We start from the raw sequence: 17,820 nt of genomic DNA, 5'->3' as shown, positions 1-17,820 counted from the left end.
CTCAATACGGAAGTTCTTTTTTGGCTACTCTTCATGGGGATACGTAATATGAAGTAAGAATTAATACTACACATTTGTGCTGATTGAAGTTTTTTCAAATGGAGCTTTTTCGCCACATACCACAGAAAATATCCTTCTGACTGGATGGTTGGAGCAGTAAAAATACTTGTAAAGACTTCTATAGTATAAAGCAACAAGTACGGCAATTATGTAGAAATAATATTCAGGGCATAAATTTCTTAGTAATCATCTAGGGTGAAATGACAACAACCCACAGTACAATGTGTCAGCGATTGCAAAGTACTACAACAGTACCAGAAAGTATGCACTATTTTGAACTTACAGGTTCCGTAAGTTACTTTTTTACAAGTAACTGAGTTACAGTCAATCATTAAAAAAGTTACTCAGTTATTGTTACTGGTACTTTGAAAGTAACAGTTTCTTTTACAGTTACTGGAACAGTAACGTACTGTTAATGATCATTGATTTGTGTAAACGTTACACAAAATCAAAGATCATGAAGACGTCCGTGTTTTACTTATGTTTCTAGTACATAATATGTATTCATATATTTACATTATTACTGCTAATAAATGATGGAAAACACAATCAGCTTTGCTTGAACGATTATAATTAAAAATCATTTGTATGCTGACCACGGTATTTTGAATATGGTATCATTGATTCCACTTGCACCTATTTCTTTCTCCTCCATTCCAAGTTCAACAATATCCAAAGATCCACTCACTCGACAATGACTTTTTCCTAGCTGGACAACAACATTCCAAACGAACGTAGCAGTCTACCAAAAACAATGGAGTTTTCACATACAATTAGAAATGAATTACAGTAAAGCGTGGATGTTCTAAATTTAGCATGCAACAAAGTATAGCTTCCTTGCCAGCAATTCCAAGAAAACCCTTTCACGTAGCATCCGGAGAAGGTACATATTTTATTTTTATAGTCTGGAACAGAATTGTCCAATTTAGCTATTTTCCTACTGCAAAAAGTAACTCTGTTACCGTTGTTAACGTTGCAGGTACTTACTTTTAAAAATAGCTAGTTACAGTTAGAATTCCTAAATAAAAAGTAACTGTACTTGTAACTTTGTAACTATTTACTTCGAAACACTAGTTGTTTAACAGTCAGAGCAAAAATAGTAAGTGCTCATGTAATATGTTTTGTATAACTGTATGGTTTGACTTTTGTGAAGAAGTGGCTTTCCGAATTCCAACAGTAAACAGTTATGTAGTAGCATATGTGTGCGTGACTCAAACTTGTTTGTAGGATTGCTTCAAAAGTCCACGTGAAAATGGCGATGCAGCTATTAAATTCTTGCATCCACTTGGTCCATCAACTTCCTACTACTGGCCAAAAAGTATGCTGTGTCCAGTGGACATTAACAACACAAATGGATGGACATATGTACTTAGTGATAAGTCAAATACTTTAGTGTGTTTGAAATGGTCAAAATATCCATCTAAAATGTGAACGGCACAATTTATAGTACATGAAATTTTGGCAATGCATAGAGTACAATTTTTAGGTACTATCTTAATGGGTCACTTGGAAACTATCTTCGGGTTGAGATAATCACAAAGTTTTCCATCGCATAAAAATAGTGTCCAGGATTATTTGATAAATACATTTGAAAAATCACAATTATTACTCTTTATTCGTTTGTTTCTCAAGTGCCAGGAGGATCACAAAATATATTTAACTTATAAATTTTGGAGGGGGAAAGTGCTTCCCTTTGCCCCCGCCAGGTTACGCCTATGCTTACATTCACACATAGTGAACATACATTTTGAATATTGTAACTTGAAACATATTGTACTTCAGACTTTGTGCTAAATACATAAGCATTTTTAATAAGATTCGCTTTTAATGTCATTTTATGCAAATGATTTTTTATCACCCTGTCTCTGAACCGCCCATCCCAATTTTTTCATCAGGCATTAGTACACACTCTGAGCTACCTACATATAAAATTGGGGGAAAATTGAAGGGGGGGCATTGCATGAAATTCGCTCTTGAAGTTAGTCATTTATTTTTCTAAAAAAATACATAAAACTATATATAAAAATACATGTTTACTGATGCATTCAACTGAAACGTTATTTAAATGAAAGCTTATACTATTCTGAACAAAAGAAAACAAACTTGAAGTTTCTACGGCAAACCCGAGGGAAGATACGATCGTTTATAACCTAATGCGTGTCATTCAAAGTGGAGCCGCATGTGGCGTACACGGAGATTTTAAAAAGCGCGTAACTTCTGAACCCCTTTACCAATTTAAAAAAAAGTTGTCATTTTTGTAATCAGCATCAAAAGTTCTATAAGCATACCGAATTTCATCAAAATCGGGAATGGTGGGTGACATTTTCACAAAATTCTGGATGATTTGACATGGAATGACTCTGAAGAAAGTATTTGCCGAGGCTCAGATCAGTGGTTGTAATTATCACTTTAACCATTGTTAATGTGTGATGGAAGATACGCCAAACCACGACATATTGAGAAAATTTTTGGATTATTTTGTTTAACAGTGGATGAACAACTAACTCTGTTTTCGACATTTCCATGTGGAACTGCTCCCAACAGCGGCACAGGACTAACAATGCAGTCGAGGGATGGAACCATACAGTTAATGTATTGACGAAAAAGTCAAGTCCTAACGTGTACCAATTAGTGAAGACTTTAGGATTAGAAGCTGTGTACAACGACTACTTATGCGAGAGGAGGGCCTTGAATCTTAAAGGGAAACGTAGACGACGTCAGTACATTACATTAGATGAGAGAATACAAAGAGTGTTTTCCGACTATGAAATGAATAGAGATCTTAAGCGCTTTTTGAGGAGAATAGCGTACGTTCAGAAATTAGAATGAAAATAGTAAGATGTTGGTTCAACTACAAGAGAAACGACGCATTCTACATTTCTACATTGACGAGGGATTGCAGTCTGCTCCTATACTGACAAGGGATCTAGAAAATCCGTCATTGACAAAGGATAAATACACCCAGTTTTTAAACACCCAGCTTCCATGATGCCAGTGTGAAGGAAAACTAATAAAGGTTTTAAAAAACACTCCAGCTTCCATGATGCTGCCAGTCCTAAGCCTGGATAAAGTTTGACGGGAAGCTATTTACACTTTGTGTCGCAGATGACGGTGTCGCAACTGTCATGGAATATATCTTCCATACAGTGTCGCATATGACGGCAGAAATGCTAGTGTCGCAAACGACGGTGTCGCAAAAGTCGTGGATTCAGTACCGAATATAGGCCTGCGGCCTAGAACATCAACATAGAATCTGGAATGGATAGAATCTTGTTCTACTTCGATAGTCTGTTAAGGATCTTGGGCGAATGTAAAAGGTTGAATTTGTTTCTGAAAGCTCGATTTCAAGTGGCGTACCACCTGCGACGATTCATGTACAAAACTCATCGCTCAACGAGGTATAATATAATCACCAAGGAGTGGAATTTGACTTCAGCGCTCCTGGTAATGGAAAATTGAATTTGTAGACGCCATGTTTTAAGTGGTCAAAAGCAGCTGTGATACCGGTGTTATATTCACAGACAATACATAATGTCCTGGTTATATTTCAAAATCTGTTGCAAATGCACTTTATTACGACTGATGTTCTTCATCTTGTGGCTATTTATTACCATGATCAAAAATGTCCTTGTTGTTTTGACCAAATAAAACATGGCTGATAGCTTACATGTTGAGTTATCTTCCAGAGCCTGAAGTTCCAGTTAGGAGGCTGAAGAGGGATCTGTTTGGTTTCGGAAGAACGGTGTCAGGTTCCAAAGTAGGAGTCGTCAACAAATTTGGCGGCGTGCAGGCGGGTTCGTTCAGCCACGGTGTGGGTCCCGGCGGATTCTCAGCCAGCAAAGGTGTTGGCTTCGGCATTGGGCCTTTCAACGTTGCAGTCTCCGGCAGTGTTTCCAAATCAGGAGGCTACTTGGGGAGGTAAGTTCAGTGTTGCCATCTCTGAAATTAACATTTCTATTACGTGTCCGCGTCTTAGAATAAGGACAAGGCTGTAATTCCATATCACTTGCTGATTTCGACAGTTTCTTCAGACACTTATAAACCAGAAACTATAACATCGAGAGAGAGGAGGGGGGATACATGATAAGACAAGAGTTGTTCAGTTTGTAAGGACTTACATCCTGGGATCATAATATGAAAAGATAGCAACTGGACACTCTGGCAAATTCTCTAAGTGGCGTGCTTGTGGATGTTGGTGGCGTATAACCCTCCTTTGGTTCAACTTTCTTGCATAAAAAGAAATGTTGCAGGCAACAATGGCAAAATATAGGATTGACTGCTAAAAATAAAAGGCATAAATATCCTATTTACGAAATACCTACTAAGTCAGTGAATTCCTACGTAAACTAATTTTCCATGAACAGATGAAGATTGCTTTAATATGAGACTTACTTAGACACGCCAAGAGGGAGCTACTATCTAATAATTTAATAAAGTTATATATGTGGTGTTTATTGTGTAAAATGTTACATTCCTGGTTAAAGTTTGTAGGTATTATTTTAAAGTTTTGTATATTTTATTCTGACAGAAACTAGAACCACAAATAAGGGTGTATACCCTTATCTGTGATAGAACGAGAATGGAGTTTTGATATCGTGACACAACAGATAACGAGGCAGGTTTTACTTTGCACGACATTGTAATAAATTTGTTCTCAGAACAATCATAAAACAGAGAAGTAAGGATTTCTCTTAATTTCAGGTTTCTGGGCTGAAGTTTGAAGACACTCGCAACTGTTCTACGAAACATTTCAAATGGCATTATTGGGATGTCACCACGATATAAATACAATCAAAAAAATGACTATCAACTGCAGATCGTGAGACATTTTTTCACATCTATGTCATCTCACCTTGATAGTTGGAGAAAGATACCACTAGAGTTGTTGAATATTTAATTCTTTAGGTCATTGTTAATGTTGAATATGTTATATTTATGTGAATAAAAATTGTTTTGATATCTCTTTTGTGTAATTGTAAATGTTCAGATTACCAATGTTCTGTGGAAGATAATAATGGCTAAATGTAGCCTCGATTTGACCTGAGGGGAGGGGGGTCAAGTTTAAGGGAACGGCATTAGGGAACACTATGTTAGCATAACAATAGTTAAAAGCACTAGACAATGGATAATGACCGATTAATATTGCATGCTAATATGGAACTATTGTTACTAACATTCAGAGAATTGTTAAATAGATTCTTGCAAAGTTTATATGTACTACAACTTTCCTATCATTTCAGGTCATTGGAGAGAATTTTCAACATTTTTTCGTTTTGCACAACAATATACGGTACAGTTTGTTTTTGTTAATGTACAAATTATAAATTATTTATTCTATATTACGAAATTACGATTAGTTATTTTTATAGAAGGATTCAATTTCAGATGTGAGACTTCAAATCATAGGTTTTTATTATTCCCAATATTACAAATTAATGTTCATTATTTAAAAAAAAGTCTTTGGTGCCTATTGTTGGGTTCTGAAAATTTTCCTCGTTATTTAGATATTTCTAGTGCCTAGATATGAGGTCTCTAGATATTAAGTCATGAACTTATCGCGTTCGCACAGAGGCGACCATTTATTTCTAGATTATGCTTAAAATAAATATATGATAAATATAGCATTAAAGATTGTATTTAAATAAATTATTAGTGTTTATCATTAATGCAGATTTTTACATGACCACATTTGCTATTTTTAACATAGTTGAATACAATAATTTTGAAAATATTCTCGACAATTTTTGATTCTCATTCTACAATTCATGTTTTTGTGATGAATGAATAATACATTTGAATTTTTGAACGATTAGCAAGTTGTTTTGAGAAATTTGTTATTAAACAAATAGGGATCACTTGTGCGAAAAACTTTTGTGCCATCTATGATAATTTAAACAAACTAAACAATAAAAGTACAGTAAATAAATTTAAGGTAACATATCCAAGTTACCATTGCTTCTAATCTTCCTTTTCTTTTACATACTATTGTTGAACATGTTTCATTTTCCCTTGATCTTAGTAAACACCTATTTCATCTTTCGCTCTCATCTTCAATATCGTCCTGATACATTCCATCTTCTTCACTTGATTCCTCATATCCACTTGTCAAGTTTATATCTTGAAATTCATCGGAAGATTCCATTTCGAAATACTTGTTCATGTGTCCAAGTGGGTTCTTGGAGATGTTCTCATCACTGACGTCATACAAAACGTCATCATAGAAACTGGTGCCAACGTTATCATTCATTTTGGTGTCATAGTCCTGGCCTGAAAATTCAATAGTTTGTTTACTATTGTGGAAATGAACCCCTGAACAAAATCAGAACAACATACAAATTGATTAGAAACTATAGTGAGCACATGCTCAGTACACTTAAATGCACCCACTATTACAATTATTATTACGCTATAATTTCTTAAGAGGAGTTTCTTCGGTATAGTTAATATAATTACGCTGTAAAGGCATACGGTAAAGCTTATGTGATGATGTCATCAGCACCACGCTCCGGTACCCTTAACCCCTGCGTGGTACTCAGACACCCTACTGATCGGACCCACCGCATTTCTATTGTAAGTGGAAGTATAAATTCTTTATTACGTAAAGTAGTTAATGCTTCTTTATGTCTCGTACTCGCCCCATAACAATCAAGAGATTCCGGGTTCGATTCTCTGGAGACACACTTCATGGTGGTTAGGAGCCAACTTTAAACTGCAGGCCCAGTCTCAATTAGAATATCTGAGCGTAAAGTAGATTAAAAACGAACTTGGCTGAGGTTTAACGTGTTCATTTTTGTTATTCTTACCTCGCATTTTCACCTGCTAGGTTAATGGCCAAAGATAATGCTCCATTTATCCTGTATCCACGATTCGAACCTAGAAACCCCGCCGTCGTATGTTAACCGTTCTACCACAAAGGCTGGTAAATTGGCCAATGTGTGAATTGATTAGTGGATTGAAATTATGAGATATTCAACACCGCAGCTATTTGCCAGGATACCAGGACATCTTGATACCATATCAAAACGCCATGATGCCAGGAAACCAGAGGCGTCTCCTGAACGCATGCGGTGCATGCTGCGCATGCGTCAATTGTGGGAAAAAGGGCAGCTTGCTCTGTGACGACATTCATGAGCATTTCTACATTCTAATTTCTTCATATAGGAGAAGTATTTATTTTACACGAGAGCGCTGAACTAAGCTTATATTACATTTCTTGGATCTGAAGTGACGCAAGCAGCAATTGTGGGAAAATAATTATTACTTTCTTTCGCTTCAGATCCAAGAAATGTAATATAAGCTTAGTTGAGCGCTCTCGTGTAAAATAAATACTTCTCCTATATGAAGAAATTAGAATGTAGAAATGCTCATGTCGTCGCAGAGCAAGCTGTCCTTTTCCCCACAATTGACGCATGCGCAGCATGCACCGCATGCGTTCACGAAACGTCTCTGCAAGGAACACCATGCTACTTTAATACCAGGGTACCACAATACGAGAACATCAGTATACCAGAACGCCATGATGGCAAGGCAACGTGATACCGTAATATCAGGCCACCAGGATATAATGCAGTATAGACTCGCAACAGAAATACATATATTCTAGCAACAGGTAGGTTGGCGTCAAAATACATAGTTGGACCATGGGCGGAGTTTGAGCTTCTTTGGGGGGCAGACACTGGGAGAAGCATATGATATTATAAACTAGGGGATATTCAATAACTCTCAGGTATTGAATATCCCCTAGTTAATAAGGGGTCCGGAGGCCTTCCCCTGGAAATAAAAAGAACAACTTAAAAACACTGCCTTTTAAGCCTTTTAAATGTGAAAATATTAAATTTCCTCGCTTAAGTAAAAAAATATTAATTAAAGCAAAACAGTACGATTATTGCATTTTGCATTTCATTATTTTTTTATTGATACAATACTCATATTACTTTAAAAAAGTTACGGTACAATAGCAAGCTTCAGAAATTTTAGAAAAACTAATTGAAAAGTTATTTTGATGCCTAAGCAGTAACTGTTGACTCAACACAAAGTCATTTTACATTTTTCTTTCTTCAAACTGTACGCATCAATCAAATCGTCTAAGAGCCGCTCTTGAGGCGCAATTACCGCACATGCCATCATGCCAAAGGTCAAGGTTTGGGGTATGGCTTCATAATGAAGTAACTGAACTTGTTATTTTTTTTAGTCTTTTTTAAGTTGGAGGGGCCAGCCCCCCCCCCTGGCCCCTCCAGAACTCTGCCTATGAGTTGGACATTTTTCTACCCTAGCTTGGAACTATGGATACATACCTTTTGAGAATATTTTCGTTACATTACAAATTAACAGTTCAATTTAAAATTTTCTCGTTACAATACACAATTTGTTTTCTAGTCTCACACAACTTTCAAGCTCGGCTAGAAGGAGGTTCGTAATCTTGCAGAAAACAAAAATCAAAGGTTTTATTGCAATGTACGTATTATCAAGCCACTTACCTTCTCTGCGAGTTATGGGATCTCTTGGGTTGAAATACAGCTCCACCTGTGGGCGACTCTGAAAATGAGAAACAAATGAATCAGTTGAAAATAATGGCGTACTAAAATTGGGCTAATGGGACTGTCCACTAGGGTAAACACCACCATTTTAAAATAACATCCAATATATACAGTAAAACTTCGTTAATCCGAACTAATGGAGGGGTAAGTTGACCAGTTTAACGAAATTCCAGATTAACTGAAATAACCTAAAGGAACAGTATAAAGTGCATTAAAACTCCGTTTATAGCAACAAAACACGTTTATTATGGTGTATTTAAAGGGCATAGGCCTAAATACACTATACAGTACAGTACAAAGTCTGCGAGAAACAGAATTTCATCAGTGGTTGACTGCCTTTTCTTTGGGAAGTTCTCTTGTTGACTTCTAGCCACATTTAAAACCTTGCATTCTGCTTTTGTTTTTGGCCGTTTGCCTATCCGGATTAAGCGGAGACCAGCTTATCGGGATCCGGATTAACGAGGTTTTACTGTATGTGTTATATCATTTGATTATAATATCTACATACAGAACTCGAAATGCATTTTTTGTTAAACGTGTAATTTTGTTTTCATTAAAATCAACGTGTCTGGTATGTCCAGTTGATGCATTTTTAGAAAAGGAGGTGATAAAAGAAAGCTGTGATGCATTTCTCTGTCTGTTTTTATGCGAAGAAGTGCATCATCAGCAGGTTATGAACTTTTAAGTGTCAACATAGTTGTAGCAGTTGACATATTTTCGGTTCTGTGTCTATATCTCAGTGCATTACACTCCAATTTGAATGCACTATTTTTTATGATTAACCATATAGTAAAGATACAATATTTACATACAAGTGTACATTATTAAAATAGTGTCCGTGTACAAGAATGTATACTTGTGCAAATTGTTCATTTCTTGCTGTAATGCATTAAAAATATTGTATAAATGGATGTAAAATCTCAGCACTAATATCTAAATTTGTATTCTATCGCGTATAATTATCTACACTTAATCTAAAAATACATATTTGCTTGAATTTCTAACTAGAAACTGTAATTTGCTTATGACTTATTTTAAAATATTTCCAACTGTTTTGTAGCGATCGATACGCCCCAGTTTCAAATAGTTTATCTACGCCTCTGATCTTCAATCAGTTCTTGTGGATACTGTTTTTTTTCATCACAAAGAAGGGCGTCATTGTTCCGAAAGACGGCTAAAAGACTTGCAATGTGATTTCATTTGATTTAATTTGATTCATTTTACCTCGCTTTTCTGCCACTTTTGGCAAATCGCGAAGATGATGAGTGATGATATGATGAAATTGATGAAGGAACACTCACAAAGAACACCCATGTCCAGTCTGGGATTCGAACCCAGAACCCCTAGCTTCGTAGCGGGCTTTTCCAATCACCCGGGAGATCGGCCGTAATGGATTGAAGGTAGACATGTAAAAGGGGTAAAGTCTTCCCTGACAACCTAATTTTCAACCCATACTATTTCATTATACGAACACATAAGCACACACACTTCTCTTGAACATACATGTGCATACTTACTTGTACATATGAGTTTGGTATAGGTTGCCTGTCTATCGTTTGTATAGGTGCGGAATCGAATCTGTAATCCTCCATGCCAATATCAGAATTATATGCAAAGAAGAGACCTTGCAATGATTCTTCGTCTTCACTAGGAATTTCCATTTCCTCGACCAAATCTTGCATTGTATCTAGGACGTCTGATGAAGCACTTTCTTCTTCCGAGTTCATAGTTGGGTAGTTCTCAAATGTCTCCACGGATTGGCTGAAGAGTCCTCTTGGGTATAAGCTCCTTCTGTGTACTCGTGGATCATCGTGAAGTTCTGGATGATCACCCTGTGGTTTCTTGGACTCTACTGACTCGACTTCATCTTCATCACCGTCTTCATTTTCATCCTCCCCCTCCTCTTCTTCAGATTCGTATCCCTCATCATCATCTTCCTCGTATTCCTCATATTCATCGGTTGGTTGCTCCAGTTTTGGCTTCTTCACTTTTGCTTTTTGTTTGTTGGCCATCGTCTTGTCTTCCTTCTGTTCCTTGCCTTTGGATTTTACTCCTCTTTTTCTTGACTCTCTTGGAGTTTCTGTCTGATTCTCAGCTAGCTTGACTTCAGTTGGTACTTTGACGCTAAGTATAGAACTGGAACTGTCCGGTTGCAATACCTGCTTCGCGTCTGTTTCTTTGGGTTTGGGTTGGTTCTGCGATGGTACATTACCTACTGGAATGTCCGATTTCGTTGCAGGAACTTGCCCGTCTGGCTTCTGAGTTACGTCAGGCGCAAGGTTTGCAGCATTCTGGACATTACTGTCTTGAGTACTAATCTTTGTGGTTAGTTCCTGGACTACAGCTTGTTCTGTTATAGTGGTAGCTGTTCTTGTGAATTCCTCAATCAGTTTAGACGGAGCGACTGTTGCTTCTGCTCTTGCTACAGTGTTCCTTTTGTTGTTCCCGAATATGTCTGGTTCTATCTGCTCTTCTCCATGCCCTTCAAGAGGCCCTATACCGCTTCCTGGAGGAATTCCAACGCCTGTGTTCCTCGCACTTGGTACACTGTTGGGCTCTTGCATCATATTTCCTAAGACCTGTCCCTGTGCATGTTGAGCCATTTCCCTCATGTCTGGCGAGCCTCCTATGTTACTTTTAACGCCTTGCACGTTATCTATCTTTGGTATCTCCATCAAAGATGCTCCTTGGTAGACATCTCCATGTTTATTTGCATCTTTAATGTCTCCTCCTAGCGTTGGAACTAGTACAGCTTTTCTAGCCTCGTCTGCAACTTCAGCGGGAGGCTTCAGGCTTGCTTCAGGATGAACGGCGTCTGTCCTTTGACCTTCTGCCACATTCATTGGTTTCGTTTCCGCTGGTCCTTGTCCACTCACTACCCCAATGTTCTCAGGGTGGGGAGGTTCCCCCGGGCGTGCGACAGCGCTAGCATCATCCAGATGCTCCTCAACAAGTGCGTCATGGATTGGGTAGTTGAGAATATGCTCTTGCGGACCGTAATCATCATAGGATGGAAAGTCTTTATGTTCACCATACAGAACATCCCCAGGATTTCCTTGAGTGTCAGCAAATGGATGTTCATACTGTGCGAGAAGTGTTTCAACCTGTAAATATAGATGAATTTTCAAAACAATCCACACTCTCGTGAGAATGGGGTATGGCTGAGAACAAATATTGATAACAAAATCAAGATGATAGGATTAAGATTGTTAGTTCACGTAACATCTTCGAACGAATTGGGAAAAAGGAAAGAATCCCTCACTTACGTTTTTTTTCCTAACTTCAACAATTCCAAATAGTTCCTATCTAAGTATAGAAAATTTCCACCGCTCTGAGAATATATGTTTTGTTATTATTCCCTTATTGTTCATCAAATATGAAGTACAGAATAAGAATTTTGAATAGTATGGCAAATCTCAGCTGACACTGTCACTACGTACAGTCACGGACTTCTGGTTGTAACGATATCGTTGAAAACAAATAGGATCGTTACAACCCAGAAGTGTCTTTGACTGTACAAGTACATTTTGGGCATAAAAGACCTTGAATGTGACTAATAATGATTTATAATAGAGATAAAATTATAGAAGGAAGATAGGCAGATAGAGAGAATGATAGAACAGAGAAAGACACACACAAACATAGAGAGAGAGAGAGAGAGAGAGAGAGAGGCAAAAAGAGAGAGTGAGAGAAAGTGGCGAAAGAAAGAGGGAGAGTTGAGAGTTAGGGAGAGCGAGAAAGGAAAAAACACAATGAGATAAAATGAATAGAGAGAGAAGCTAAAAGACAGAGTGAGATAAAGTAAAGAAAGAGGGAGAGTTAAAGACGTTGGGAGTAAGGAAGAGCGAGAGAGGAAAAAAGGTAATGAAATAAATAGAGAGAGAAAGAGACAAGTCAAAAGAGAGTAAGGAGGGCGAGAGAAAAAAGAGAGAATGAGATAAAATGAATAGAGGGAGGGTGAGAGAATAAAAAGGAGAGACACTGAAACACAAAGTCATTAGAGTAAGTTGAGAAAAGAAAGAAACAAAAGTGAAGCGGGAAATAAAGAATAATGGAGAGGACACGATGATGCGAAGAGAATGAGAAGGGAATGGAGAGAAGGAAAGAAAGCGAGACTAGGAGAGAAAATGAGAGAAAGGAAGCTTGAGAAATAAAGAAAGCGTAAGAGAAGGACATAAAAAGAGAATGAGATATATATATATATATATATATAGAGAAAGAGAGACGAGAAGGTGTAAGAAGGAAATGCAATGCCTCTTTCATTACATAACTGATAACGCCAACAAAACTACAAATGATGATCACAAATAACAATATCAAAGTTCAAATAAATATTTGTAACACCCCATAAAGTTTACTAGCATCATTGCACGCGTGTTATAAACTGAAATGGATTGTGGATTCATTGTCGTCCAAGTAAATGTTGGGAAGAGTATGCAATAAACTCAAACTACGCGGAAAATTTTATTTATGCCCATGGAAGCACTTTGATACAAGAACACATACGCACACATCTTTGAGAGTCATTATGAGGCATGTTTTAAAGTCACATTGAAAACCATCAGCGTGCGAAGTTTGCATGACCGCACAAAAACAACCAAAAGAGAAGTATGCCAAGAATTAGGGCATAATTTGTGTACACTATTACAGAATTTGTGCACAGAGTTTCATAGGAATTTGTAATTCACACTAGCATGACCACATGTTCGAAACGTACTAAAATGAGCGCCAATATTTAGTGCATAATTTTTGTTAATCTGTGCACTTTCCTAAAGAAATTTGAAGCATAAGATATTCTGGGGCGTATACCTCACCAAACTCGTGCTCGTGCTCGAACTTTTCAGGTTGCAAATTTCTTATTGTAGCGCGCACAAATTAGCATAAATGAGTGGTTCTCAACCTTTGTGAGCCCATGGCCCGGTAAATTATCTTAAAGTCGATGCCCAGATACCAAGAATATTACTCGTAAACATATTTCTAACTTTTTAAAATTATACGTTATTTAATATGTTTCCCTTGAAAATTAATATTAATAAATAAGTTATCGCATAATCATAGAGAGAATTAGTTCTATTATGTCGAAGCTTGTTGAAAATATAAAATTTGGTTTCAATTAGTTGACAACTACTGGGTGTAATGAAATCTCTTGGTTTCGTCTGGTCAATATCATTAAATTAATTTGGTAAGTGCTGATTTTCATTCACTTGTTCCATTTCGGACACTGAAAAATACAAATTAATCAGAATATTCCACGTCAATATACAGGGTTTCTATGAATTAGATATACAAAAGTAACCGTTAATTGTGAAGAAAGTATATGTGTAACAGAAATGGTTTATACGATCATCAATGAATACATCATATCTTCAAGTTTATTGTTGCACGTTGTTAGTTTCAGACTCCGCCACTGGCGGCGTGAGCGTTTGTTTATATTACACAATTACCGACTTGGATTGGTCGTGGTGGAACGGTTCCGTGGCCACCTCCTTCGCCTGATTGGCCCCATGGATTTTTCTATCTGGAGTTACATTAAAGAACGTGTGTTTGTTCCCCCCTCTTCCCAGCAACGTCGACGGACGGTCACCACCATGGCTCACCACCACTGGCGCGAAAGCCTTTTCTGTTGTCGCAGTGGAAACCAGAACGAGAGGCCATCTTTCAAGGTGGTTGCCAGCTCGGGCTGCAAGTCGCAAACTTCAGGATATCCTCTCGCGGCTCGGTATAATTGACACCACCGGGCCGTGGGCCAGCGGTTTAGAAAGACTGGCATAAATTATGTGCACTACTTCCTGGTATAATTCTTTTTTGGTTTTGTCAACTTCACGCGCCTAAGCTTCCACGATATTTAACTATGGGTTGTGTATTCTAATCCCAGGTAAAACATGGTTTGTTTTTTTAATCATTATATTTCATCGATTCATCTTTCATTCTCGTGGTTGTCATTAACCTAAGTTGGTTAGAAAGGGATGAAAAATAAGAAAACACAAATATCAACACATATTGCACATATTTCCCCCAGTATATAATTCCATAACTTATTAGCGAATAAAGCATTGCATAATATACTTGAATTTGTGAATTTGTATAGTTTTAATATCCACAGTGCGTATATTTTGGAGTATGTTTACGTGGTTTGACCCATTTAAATTTTCATTTATAGTTACTTCTAAATATTTTGTTTTGCTAATTAATTTTATAGTAAGATTCTTTAGGCTACTGTCTCTTCGGTTTTACTGTTTTTGTGTGTGTGTGTGTGTGAAAGAGCAAGTAATTTGTTTCCTGTTCGTTCGATAGTATTTTGTTACAGTTATTTGAAGTTTTTATTTTCGCATTGTTGTTTTCAGCGTTGGCTTTTAACTCGTCCACGTAATTTTCGTTCAGCATCGTGCTTGTATCATCTGCATACAACGAAAGCTCAGTATTAGAAGCCTGGCCTTGGAACCTGAACTCTTGCTCATAGGCATAAGTTTGGCAATGCAGTGTACCTTTACCATACAACACTACTAGTGGCGCCACTGCTTTCAGGCGGCTGTAGGTAACACAATAGTTCGCCGCACTTTTTGAAACTAGTGTAGTGCAGGTGTATGCCGGTGTCAGGCTGGTGCAAGGAAATGACGTTCAACCAAGTAGACGGAACACTGTGTTCAAGTTCAGAAGATTCAAAAAATGCTGCTTTGAACGTTCACTTGATTAGTTAACACGCATCACGTGATCATGCACCACACATTACACCGCTCCAGAACGTAGTGCAAACAGTGCAGACACCAAATACATTACTTGACACCAAACAACAAAGTAGACGAGACTATGTTACACCGTGTATCCAACTAGATGCGTGAGTGCAAAGAGAGCAGTGATGTGTCGTAGACTATAAGTTTACGTCTTCATGCGTTATCTACACGTAATCTACGCGTAGATTACATTGGGTTGTAGTTTACATAGACTACGTAGACAATCTAAAGTGCATTAAAATTAATTTTCAAGGGTTTCATGAAGGGAAAGTGACATTTGCAACTATATTGGTTCCAAACGAAATGAAAAGAATCCTATTTACAACAAAATTTCTCTTCTCTTCTATTATCAACTATGGAAGAAGATAAATAGTATGCAAAAAACAACAACAGATGGCAGTCGTGAGGCAACAGTAGTCTTTTTAATATGAAACACTAGAATATTTCCTATATTAGGTTTCTTCCTAGGTGAGAAATTGTTCAAATTTGGAAGAAAGAGTATGAAAAGTTCTCCTCACACATCAGCAACTGATACGCAGTATAATTTTCTTTTAATTCCACGGCGCCCTTTGCTAAGTTATCACCTTTCGCAATGTTATTTACATAGATAACAATCTACGTGTATAAAATAGTCTACGTGTAGAATGTAGACTGTTGTTGTTTACGCGTAGACGCACATCACCGAAAGAGAGTCAAAAAGTGCAGCGAACTAGGCAGGGCTACTTTAATATTTCTAAAAACATGCCAGGAAAATGGACGCCAGTAAGCAAAGTTGCGGTACAAACCTGAACTAGTAACACAATCGTGAGAAGGTCTGAGAATATCATGTCGTCCGCTGTTTTCGTTCCGTCTAGGCTTCATCCCTGGTACATTCCCCATACCTAGGAAGCATTCGAATATGATTGGCCATCACGTCTTCTTCGAACGAAGCTTTGTTTTATAGTTGCAAACGGTCACGATTGTTAAGAATATAAAACGACAATAAAAAGGTATGGTCAGTGCTGCACGAGATACTTGTGGAGTTATGAGCTGACGCTTCCACTGAAAGAATATATTTTATTTATATTTGTTCCTAGAGCCGGTTGTGACTTCATGTCTGCACAATGTTGCACGTATGGGAAACAAAGTGATGTAAAACAATGAGGAATTTCTTAAACAATGGAAATGAAGATGAAAGAACTGTCTAGCGATTGTTATGCACACATGAAGAATTCGTAAAAGAGAATTTTAGAAATTCCTGATATCGCTTTTACCGACGATTCTGAGCATTTTAATTTACCCACACGCAGAACCGGAAGTGTGTCAATTATCACATATCTAGACTCCAAAAACACATTAAATTTAAAATGCACAAACTGATCAAAATGCAGGCAGAAATGCATCAAAGGACAGTTTTATAAGATACCCGGTCGAGGCACACGACACGGGTCAGGTCCGTAGCCAAAATTTTATTTCGGGGAGACGGGTCATCCCTTATCAGCACAGGCGTCGCCAGAAGTATTTGTAAAGGAGGCTCAGGCCTTAGATAAAACTTGATTAGTACAATTAATAATAACAATAATAATTATTGTTATTTTACAATAACTATTATACGTTATTAAAATACACCAATTTCAATCAAAATTTATTGTTATTATTACATAATTGAGAGCCTTTGCTACTCAATCCACCGTATCAGTGAATACATAACACAATGGTTGCCCATTATTTATCTTATATTTTGTACAGTTAGTTTACTGAAAATCATCGTTATTGTATTTTCTTATTAACTTTTACACATTCGTACAAAAAAGGCTTTAACAGTTAGTGGTTCCGGCCCCCGTGGCGGAGTGGTTAGCACATCGCGCTACGATACTAGAGGTCCCGGGTTCGAATCCCGGCCTGGGCATGGGTGTTTGTGAATGTCCATTCATCAATTTCATCTCACTCATCTCCATCTTCACAAATTAGCTAAAGTGGCACAAAAAGCGAAGTAAAATAAAGCAAATAGAAATTAAAAAAAAACAGTTAGTGGTAAATTTTACTCATAAAGTTTATATTCTGTGATATCTCACAAAGAAAACTATAAGTTTTAGAACCTGTGGATCCATTTAATCCAAGGATTAAATTGTAGAATATAGAAACATAACCAGGTTCCTCTATTACACACTAAATTTTTTTTCCATGGGATGCAGTTTTTACTGTGGTTACAACTTTTTTTATTTTATTAACAATAAATATAACATTTAAATGAGATATTTGTACGATTTCTGGGGAGCTTCAACCCCTTAGCCCCCTCGCTGGCTACGTGCCTGTTTCGGATCGCACTTCAAACTGTAGGTCCAGTCCCGATTAGCATTTCAGGGCATAAAGTGGACTTAAAACAACAATACAATCATTCTTATGAGCTGTTGTTCCGTGTTATGCACAAAAATCCACGGCCGACGCCAGCGAAGTTATTTTTGAAAATTCCTGTCCTCTAGGAAAACCACCACGATATTCCAAAATCTGTA

General features: G+C 37.3%; 1 protein-coding gene across 1 annotated transcript; it reads right to left on the bottom strand.

The window, feature by feature from the left end:
* Nucleotides 1–5,444: 5,444 nt before the first annotated feature.
* On the bottom strand, nt 5,445–16,260 carry LOC145991275 (uncharacterized). The gene is made up of 4 exons (XM_083127256.1): nt 16,114–16,260; nt 10,115–11,701; nt 8,538–8,595; nt 5,445–6,327 (listed from the first exon to the last, which is right to left on the bottom strand). The coding sequence occupies exons 1-4, from the start codon at nt 16,153–16,155 to the stop codon at nt 6,092–6,094; spliced, it is 1,923 nt and encodes a 640-aa protein (XP_082983382.1). The 5' UTR covers nt 16,156–16,260; the 3' UTR covers nt 5,445–6,091.
* Nucleotides 16,261–17,820: the final 1,560 nt, after the last annotated feature.

The sequence above is a fragment of the Lepisma saccharinum genome, chromosome 8 (genome assembly GCF_977018435.1).
Source record: "Lepisma saccharinum chromosome 8, izLepSacc3.1, whole genome shotgun sequence".
In the NCBI taxonomy this organism is placed as follows: Eukaryota; Metazoa; Arthropoda; class Insecta; order Zygentoma; family Lepismatidae; genus Lepisma; species Lepisma saccharinum.
Note: the sequence above shows the minus strand (reverse complement) of the source record. Positions and strands in the feature narration are given on the sequence as shown.

What these genes read in the sequence shown, in the direction of transcription:
- LOC145991275 (XM_083127256.1), bottom strand. Translation starts at nt 16,155, where the DNA reads ATGATATTCTCAGACCTTCTCACGATTGTGTTACTAGTTCAG. An exon ending in CGATTGTGTTACTAGTTCAG is followed by an intron (nt 11,702 to 16,113) that starts GTTTGTACCGCA and finishes CTATATTTACAG; the next exon opens with GTTGAAACACTTCTCGCACA. An exon ending in TACCAAACTCATATGTACAA is followed by an intron (nt 8,596 to 10,114) that starts GTAAGTATGCAC and finishes TCTCATTTTCAG; the next exon opens with AGTCGCCCACAGGTGGAGCT.